This window comes from Sus scrofa, chromosome 12 (genome assembly GCF_054392235.1).
Source record: "Sus scrofa isolate SSC_HxYL_T2T_F1_AM1 chromosome 12, Sscrofa_HxYL_maternal_Yorkshire_Landrace_v2.0, whole genome shotgun sequence".
Taxonomy (NCBI): Eukaryota; Metazoa; Chordata; class Mammalia; order Artiodactyla; family Suidae; genus Sus; species Sus scrofa.
Window position 1 is genome coordinate 5,581,716 of NC_139394.1, and position 9,101 is coordinate 5,590,816.

Genomic DNA, 9,101 nt, shown 5'->3' on the forward strand with positions numbered 1-9,101 from the left:
TGCACAGCCCGCACTTAAGGACTGGGAAGCCCTGCTCCACCTTGGAGTATTTACAGAATCTGTTTGGAATTCCTCTGAATGGGAAATTTGTCTACTCTCCCTCATTTATTTATCCAGTGATTTATTTATTATCAGCAGGAACTCATGAGTGTTTGTTTTCTACTTTGGGTTGCAACCCAGCGCTACTTTAGTTATTCTGTTGCCACTCTGTTGGGTTTAGCTTAACATCGTTGAGGTAATTTAAATACAATAAACCCCACTGGTTTAAGTGCATGGTTGGAGGAGCCTCAGCAAAGCCTCCAACTGGGGAACCCACACCCCTAGCCCAGGCCACACCACGGGAGGGACCGGAACTGAATGATGAGACTAGGGACGTGGAGGATGACCCCAGCTTCCCATTTCAGCTGTGGAGGAGCGCAAGTTCCCCGCCTGAGGTAAACAGAGTCTCTAAGGGGCAAAAACATGCGCACGTCAGCAGTTCTTTTTTTTCCTCTGCCGTCAGCAGCTCAGCAACTTTGCTAACAGTGCTGCCCAGGGGTCTGGAGCGCAAGGGGCAGGCGCGACACGGGGCGGGGGGCGGAGGTCGCCCAGCGCCTTAGGAGCCCCTGGCAGGCACGGGGTGGGGGAGTTTGGGGGGTCGTGGAGGGGTGAACTCCTTCCCTGCTTTCAGTGTGTCCCGTCCCCGTCCCGCCCTCTTCCCTCTCCCTCTTTGGTCCAGGAGGCCCTCGGGGGTCAGACGAGGCCCAGAGGCCGTCCCGCGCGGCCTGGGCTGGGGCGGGTGCCCGGGCGGGCAGGCGGGCCCGCGGCGCCGGGGGGCGGGCCGAGCGGGGGGCGGGCCCCTTGGCTGCGGTCCAGGGGGCGGGGCGGCGGCGCGGACGGTCTGGGTCCCTCCCAGGCGGGAGCGGCCCAGGCGGTGCCCCAGCGGCCGCGGAGCCATGGACGGCGGCTGGCCCTTCAGCTGCCCCATCTGCTTGGAGCCGCTCCGGGAGCCAGTGACGCTGCCCTGCGGCCACAACTTCTGTCTCGCCTGCCTGAGCGCGCTCTGGCCGCACCGCGGCGCGGGGGGCGCCGGGGGGCCGGGAGGCACGGCCCGCTGCCCGCTGTGCCAGGAGCCTTTCCCCGACGGCCTGCAGCTCCGCAAGAACCACACGCTGTCCGAGCTGCTGCAGCTCCGTCAGGGCTCGGGCCCGGGGCCCGGCCCAGGCCCGGCGCCGACCCCGGCCGCAGCCCTGGCGCCCGAGCCGGCGGCGCCCAGCGCGCCGCCCAGCTCGCCGCCCAGCGCTCCGGAGCCATCGGCGCCCAGCGCGCCCGAGCCGTGGCCGGAGGGCGAAGAGCCGGTGCGCTGCGACGCGTGCCCCGAGGGCGCCGCCCTGCCCGCCGCGCTCTCCTGCCTCTCCTGCCTCGCCTCCTTCTGTCCCGCACATCTGGGCCCGCACGAGCGCAGCCCCGCGCTGCGCGGACATCGCCTGGTGCCGCCGCTGCGCCGGCTGGAGGAGAGCCTGTGCCCGCGCCACCTGCGGCCGCTGGAGCGCTACTGCCGCGCGGACCGCGTGTGCCTTTGCGAGACCTGCGCCGCCCAGGAGCACCGAGGCCACGAGCTTGTGCCGCTGGAGCAGGAGCGCGCGCTCCAGGAGGTGGGATGCGGTTGCAGCGGGCGGGCGGGCGGCCGGGACGGGTGACCCGCCTCGAGAGCCGAGGCCCCATCACCCCCATCCTTCCCAGGCTGGGTCTTAATTTCCTCCTTTGCCGTCCCTTCCAGCCTGGACAGTCATCTGATCGCTGTGGGACATTTCGCTCAGGATGAGAATGGGGGGGGGGGGTTGGAGGAACCCAGTGTGAACCCAAAAAGGACGGGAAAAGCAGGCTGGGGTCCCGAGGCTGGGGCGCGGCCGGGGGCGGGGGGGCGGTGTTTAAAGCAGCAGAGAGCTCGTGCCCATGCCGGTCCCAGCTCAGATTTGCTGCGGTGAGGGTTTCAGTGGGTGGGGCAGGCGACAGGAGGGCTGCAGAGGTGGGGCCGAACCCACCGGCACACAGACCCCTCTGTCCAGCTGACCTGGCGGCCCGCAGTGAGAGCATGTGGGCGCTGTCCAGCTCGTTACCTCCGCCCCCAGTTTCCTTTGGCCCTCAGCCGGGTCTTGGCACTTCTGGCCTTGGGATTTTCCGTCTCTCCTGCCTGGAGCAGTGACTCATAAGACCCAGGGGGTTTGCCCGGAATCCCCATTTTTCAGGCCTGGACTGGGGACACAAACTCTTTGAGAACAGGGATTCTCAGAACAGCTGAATGCCAGCTTGTGCAGCCACCTGTCCTCTCTCAGTCTCTGCCTCGTCCCCACCTAGGGAAGCTCCCAAATGAATGTGAGCGATATTGAGGAGCATGGATGGCCCTGTACTTGCTCACAAGTCAGAGAGGAGAGGCAGACACCCCACAGCCAGCCTGCCTGCCCTCCCCTCTGGCATTTGGGAATGGCACCTGCCTGGGCTTGAGGCACCCCCTGGCGTATTGTACGACATCGCGGCCACTCCCAGCCCCACCTAGGCACAGATACCACTCCTGGGTCCCCCACCACCACCCTTGGTAAGACCTGGGACCCCAGTGCAGGGCTGTGACCTCGGCCAGACCCTGTGCTCCTTAAGGATGTCACCCGCAGGCTGAGCAGCCCAAAGTCCTGAGCGCCGTGGAGGACCGCATGGATGAGCTGGGCGCCGGCATTGCACAGTCCCGGCGCACCGTGGCCCTCATCAAGGTCAGATCCTGTCCTAACCCCTGTCCCGGCCACTCTCGTAGCCAGCTCCCGCCCGGCAGTGTGCGCTTGCGGTACACCGACCACACCAAAGACGCCTGCGCTCCCGGCCTTGCCCGGCCCCAGTGAGCGCGAGCATCTCCCAGACCTGGCATAAACCCAGGATGGCTCGGGCTGGTGCCTTCGTCCCCCCAAGAGGACAGGGTGGGAAGGAGGGGTCTGGGAGGAATGGCCAAGACAGCAGGGTTCTTTGCCCTCATTGCTGCCCTCTGTCGTCTTGTGCAGAGCGCAGCCGTGGCAGAGCGAGAAAGGGTGAGCCGGCTGTTTGCCGAGGCCGCGGCCGTCCTGCAGAGGTTCCAGACAGAGGTGCTGGGCTTCATCGACGAGGGGGAGGCCACCATGCTGGGCCATTCCCAGGGCGACCTGCGGCGCCAGGAGGACCAGCGCAGCCGTCTCAGCCAGGCCCGCCACAACCTCAGTCAGGTCCCCGAGGCCGACTCGGTCAGCTTCCTGCAGGTGAGGGCAGCTCTGTGAGCCAAAGAGGGCCCAGAAGGGGTTGGGCAGAAGCGGAGGGAGGAGAAGGCAGTGGATGCCTGGTCCCCCAGGCCGTGCCAGCCTCCTGGCAGAGCTGTCTCACCCCCACCGGGAGGAGCTGTAGCCAGCAGGGCCTTAATGGGCATTTGTCTGGTACAGGAGCTCCTGGCACTCAGGCTGGCCTTGGAGGAGGGGTGCGGCCCTGGGCCCGCTCCCCCGAGGGAGCTCAGCTTCACCAAGTCGTCCCAGGCCGTCCGGAAGGTGCGAGACGTGCTGGCTTCGGCCTGCACCAGCCAGTGGGAGCAGCTGCAGGGGCTGGGCAGTGACGAGGACGGGCTGCAGAAGCCAGGCACGGAAGGTGGGTGCCCCCGCAAGTGACTCACCCCTCCCCAGACTCCCCACACGGCGCCCAGGCCTGGTGCCATCCAGCAGTGGAGGATGGAAACGGTGCCTAGCACAGGGTGGGACCCAAAATCCTGCCAGTGCCTGGAGCCACCACCCTGTAATCACGAGTCAGCCCCTGTGGCCACAGCCCAGGGGGAAGAGCGGGCCTCTCCTAGCCCACCCTCTAGCTTCTGGAGGTCTGAAGCCCAGGGAGGGAGGGGAGCGCAGCCAGAACCCGAGGACCAGGCAGGCATGTGCACCCAGGGGGCCATATTTGGGTGTGTGCGTGTCCCCAGGTGGCGTGGGATGCTGGGAGGCAGGAGGAAGAGAAAGATGTCAGTTGCAGGTTCAGAGGAGGGTCGCTTTGCCCAGCAGCCGAACCACGGGCAGCTGGGGAGACCCCCGCAACTGTCTCCTCTTCCGCAGCCGAGACTGAGACCCAGGACCCCGACAGCACCAACAGCCTGGAGAGTGAGGCCCCCAGGGATTACTTCCTCAAGTGTAAGTACCGAGCCCTCCCCAGGCTGCTGGGCTGGGCCTTGGCTGGGCCCTCCGTGTTCGTGGGGTGAGCCAGGTCCGCTCTGGGGATGCTCCCCGGGGGGCCCGCGTCCTTGCTGGTTGCAGAGGAGGGGCGAGAGGGGCTGTGTTGGGGGAGGCGGGGCCCGTAGGGGAGGAGCGGTACCACCTGACCTTGGACCTGAGCCCCGCCTCTCCTGTTGGTGAGAGCAGTTGCCTACATCGTGGACCTGGACAGCGACACGGCCGACAAGTTCCTGCAGCTGTTTGGAACCAAGGGTGTGAAAAGGGTGCTGTGTCCCATCAACTACCCTGAGTCACCCACCCGCTTCACCCACTGCGAGCAGGTGCTGGGCGAGGGCGCCCTGGACCGGGGCACCTACTACTGGGAGGTGGAGATCATTGAAGGCTGGGTCAGCGTGGGGGTCATGGCCGAGGACTTCTCCCCCCTGGAGCCCTACGACCGGGGCCGGCTCGGCCGCAATGCCCACTCCTGCTGCCTGCAGTGGAATGGACGCAGCTTCTCCGTCTGGTTCCACGGGCTGGAGGCGGCCCTGCCCCACCCTTTCTCGCCCACCGTCGGGATCTGCCTGGAATATGCCGACCGAGCCCTGGCCTTCTACGCCGTGCAGGACGGCAAGATGAGCCTTCTGCGGAGGCTGAAGGCCTCCCGGGCCCGCCGGACTGGCACCCCGGCCTCCCCCGTTGACCCCTTCCAGAGCCGCCTGGACAGCCACTTTGCCGGGCTCTTCACACGCAGGCTCAAGCCCGCCTTCTTCCTGGAGAGTGTGGACGCCCATCTGCAGATCGGGCCCCTCAAGAAGTCCTGCATATCTGTGCTGAAGAGGAGGTGATGCTGGGGGCCGGGGACCTCCTCCTGCTGCTGTCCCAGCTCCTGGGACGCTTGCTTCTCTGCATCCCTGTTTTGCTCCGGGGGAGTCACCAGCCCTGGAGTCCCACTCATTCCCCACCTGCCATGTACACGGCTTTCCGCCTTCAGGGAGGAGGCTCCTGGGACTCTGTCCCCCTGCAGGCCTTGTTTCTGGGAGAAAGAGCCGCAGCTTGGACAGTGCCAGGCCACCCCAGCCCCTGCTCTCCCCGGTTCCTGGGACAGTGCCTGGCACATAGTAGGTGCTCAATAAACATTTGTGGAATGAATGACTCCCTCTTCTACCCTTCCCTCCCCCACCAGGAATCCCCAGTACTTCTCATCTTTCAAAAGCTTACCTTGAGTTTCTGTCGTGGCACAGGGGTTAACAAATCTGACTAGGAACCATGAGGTTGCAGGTTCGATCCCTGGCCTCGCTCAGTGGGTTAAGGATCTGGCATTGCCGTGAGCTGTGGTGTAGCTGTGGTGTAGGTCACAGACACGGTTTGGATCCCACATTGCTGTGGCTCTGGCGTAGGCCGGTAGCTACAGCTCCAATTCAACCCCTAGCCTGGGAACCTCCATATGCCGCAGGAGCAGTCCTAGAAAAGGCAAAAAGACAAAAAAAAAAAAAAAAAGCTTACCTTGAGGAGTTCCCTGGTGGCTTAGTGGTCAAGGACTCAGCATTATCACTGCTGGGGCTCAGGTTACTGCTGTTCAATCCCAGGCCTGGGGACTTTCACATGCCATGGTTAATTAAAAAAAAAAAAAAAAAGAGGAGTTCCCATCATGGCGCAGTGGTTAACGAATCCGACTAGGAACCATGGGGTTGCGGGTTCGGTCCCTGCCCTTGCTCAGTGGGTTAACGATCCGGTGTTGCCATGAGCTGTGGTGTAGGTTGCAGACGTGGCTCGGATCCCACGTTGTTGTGGCTCTGGCGTAGGCTGGTGGCTACAGCTCTGATTAGACCCCTAGCCTGGGAACCTCCATATGCTGCGGGAGCGGCCCAAGAAATAGCAAAAAAAAAAAAAAGAAAAAAAAAAGAGAGAGAGAGAGAGCTGATTGGAGTTCCTGTCATGGCACAGCGGAAACAAACGAATCCAACTAGGAACGGTGAGGTTGCAGGTTCCATCCCTGGCCTCACTCAGTGGGTCAAGGATCCCGGGTTGCCGTGATCTGTGGTGTAGGTCACAGACGTGGCTTGGATCTGGCGTTGCTGTGGCTGTGGTGTAGGCCGGCAGCTGTAGCTCCAATTCGACCCCTAGCCTGGGAACCTCCACATGCCTTGGGAGAGGCCCTAGAAAAGACAAAAAAAAAAAAAATAGAGCTGATCTTGAAAAGGCCGGAGAAGGAGATGAGTCCCTGGTCTCAGGATTCTTGTTGGGAGGGAGAGTCCTGGCCCAGGAGGAGGGGGTTGAAAAACAGGGTGCCTATATTTTGGGGCACGCATACTCCCTGGTTCTGGGCAAAGGCAGCTACAGGTGGCTTCTCCCGAAAGGGTCCAGTCATTCTGGCTGCTCCAGTGTTTGCTTTGGGTGGCCTGGTTCCCATCAGCTATTTTCAGCCTTGATGCCACAGTCTAGTTCTGGACCTGCCTAAGGGTGTTTGCGCCCGGGATTAAATGCAGACATTGCGCCCCCCCAAGAGCAGGGCACAACTCCTGGACGCAGGCTAGAAAGTCTGAGATCTAGAGCTTCTTTCATTCACATACATTCTCAGCCCATGAGAGGTGGGGCTGAACCGACCCCAGGGTGTGGCTGGAGCCCAGGGCAGCCACTCTGAAGGGACCTCCTTTGAAAGCTGCCTCCTATCTCCGTACAGCTGCGCAGCTAGAACAGTGCTCAGTCTCCACACCGGGGAGACGCTGGGCTCTGCACCCCGGCAGAGCCTCTGCCTCTCTCCCAGGAAGGCCTGCTGCCCCCTGCTGCCCCAGAGCCCCCATCCTGGCTGGGGGTGCACACCTTCTGCTTTCAAGCAAGGCTTGTTCCCTGAGGCTACAAGGTGAGTGTGTTCCCAGGCCCGTCCCCTCCTCCAGGGGTTCTCTGTGACTCATGTGCACCCCAGGGTGAGCTGTGCCTGGAGAGCAGGGGCGGACAGAGGCCTCTCAGCCCGGGCTCAAGGTCGGGCGGGACAATGGGTGAGTTATGCAGCCAGACAGCAAGGCCGTACAAGTCCTGCCCCGGCTGCCTCACCAGCTAAAAATAGCCCCTCCCACAGAGCCCGCTTGTGCCCCCGGCAGCCAGGATGTTGTTTTTCCGGGCGGGCCTGCTGGCTCCTGGGGCTCTGTGTTCTCAAAACGGTTTCCTTGACAGCCAGGGGCCCCAGTTCACCGGGCCTGGGCGGCTGGGGGAGGCTGCTCCTGTCGCTGTCACAGGAGCGATGGGGCTTCCTAGAGAGGCTCCCCTCTTCACCGAGCCCCCTGCCAGCCCCACCCAGCCTGGCACTCTTCACCCCGCTACACTCCCCTCGGATCCCTGATCCTGCCAGTCGGGCATGTGAGGTAGATGGACTTGAGTTGGACGGATGAGGCCCCCGCACAGGACTGGCGCTTCCTGGATGGAGTTTGGGCCTGGCTAGTCAAGTCCACAGCCGCAGTGTCCCTGGCCCTGGCAAAGCGATTGCCAGCTTCCAAAGGCTCATGGGACCTGGTGCATCTTCATCTCATATCCCCCTGTTAACTGATTGACAGCTCAAAGCAGGAAACCGGCTTCTCCCAGGCTGCGCTGCTTGCAAGGGGCTGGCTGAACCTGACCCTGGGTTTCAGTGTCATCCTTTCTGGAGTCTAGGCTGCAACCCTGCCCTTTCTCTGTGGCTCTAGGCTAATGCTAGAGCTGGAGAGCTGGGCTGTATGTGAGAGTCTGTGTGTTTCTGGGTGTATCTATCTCTTGCCTATGTGTATGTGTTTGTGTGTCTGTGTGTATCTACGTATGTGTCTCTGGGTTTGTGTCTGGGTGCCTGTGTGTGTCTGTGCTGGTAGGTTGTGTGTGCATTAGTGATATGTCTGCATGTCTGCGTCGGTGTGAATCTGTGTGTCTGTGCGTGTGGATCCAGCCCGGTGGCTTTTCAGAGTGCTCTGAGGACCCCGGAGTTCTGAGGAGGCCCACTGAGCAGGGCAGGCTGGCGGGGTGGGAGGGGAGACTATGGGCCCCTCACCACCCCGCCAACAGTTTAACCAGAGCAGACTGTACCCAAGATGGCTTGCAAAAAAAGAAGCTCTTAAGGAGTTCCCACCATGGTGCAGTGGGTTAAGAATCCCACCGCAGCAGCTGGGGTTGATGCTGAGGTGCAGGGAGGTGTGGGTTCAATCCCTGGCCTGGGGACTTCCATATGCCATGGGTGCAGCCATTAAAAAAAAAAAGAGAGAGAGAGAGAGAAAGAGAAACTGTTAAAAAGACAAAAGATTAGGAGTTCCCGTCATGGTGCAGTGGAAACAAATCTGACTAGGAACCACGAGGTTGTGGGTTCAATCTCTGGCCTCGCTCAGTGGGTTAAGGATCTGGTGTTGCCATGAGCTGTGGTGTAGGTTGCAGATGTGGCTCAGATCTGGTGTTGCTGTGCTGTGGTGTAGGCCGGTGGCTACAGCTCCGATTCGACCCCTGGCCTGGGAACCTCCATGTGCTGAGAGTGAGGCCCTAAAAAAGGACAAAAAACAAAAAAATAATAATAAATAAAGGCTCTTAAAAAAAAAAAGGCAAAAGATTAGACAGCCATCCATCTAGACCAAACCATCTTCTCTCTGTCTATTTTTTTCTTTTTTTTTGGTCTTTGGCTTTTTAGGGCTGCACCAGGGGCATATGGAGGTTCCCAGGCTAGGGGTCCAATCAAAGCTGCAGCTGCGGGTCTACGGGATCCAAGCCTTGTCTGCGACCTACACCACGGCTCACCGCAACGCTGGATCCTTAACCCACTAAGTGAGGCCAGGGATCAAACCGCATCCTCATGGACACTAGTCAAATGTATTTCTGCTGAGCCACGACGGGAACTCCATTGTCCGTCCAACATTTTACCACTGCCATTTCCAGGTGATGAAACCGAGTTATGTCCTGTGCTTAGAAATG

The 9,101-nt window shown here is 61.4% G+C and overlaps 1 protein-coding gene across 1 annotated transcript; it reads left to right on the forward strand.

Annotated features, from left to right (window-relative positions):
• The first annotated feature begins 904 nt into the window (after positions 1 to 904).
• On the forward strand, positions 905 to 5,333 carry TRIM47 (tripartite motif containing 47). Its single transcript, XM_003131190.5, has 6 exons — positions 905 to 1,634; positions 2,649 to 2,744; positions 3,027 to 3,257; positions 3,435 to 3,633; positions 4,086 to 4,160; positions 4,389 to 5,333. Exons 1-6 carry the CDS (start codon positions 936 to 938, stop codon positions 5,027 to 5,029), a joined length of 1,941 nt encoding a protein of 646 aa, XP_003131238.1. The 5' UTR covers positions 905 to 935; the 3' UTR covers positions 5,030 to 5,333.
• The last annotated feature ends 3,768 nt before the right edge of the window (positions 5,334 to 9,101 follow it).

Bases quoted from the DNA above. Each gene is read 5' to 3' on its own strand.
- TRIM47 (XM_003131190.5), top strand. From the start codon at position 936: ATGGACGGCGGCTGGCCCTTCAGCTGCCCCATCTGCTTGGAGCCGCTC. The intron at 2,745-3,026 runs GTCAGATCCTGT...CGTCTTGTGCAG, and splicing joins GCACCGTGGCCCTCATCAAG to AGCGCAGCCGTGGCAGAGCG. The intron at 4,161-4,388 runs GTAAGTACCGAG...TGGTGAGAGCAG, and splicing joins CAGGGATTACTTCCTCAAGT to TTGCCTACATCGTGGACCTG.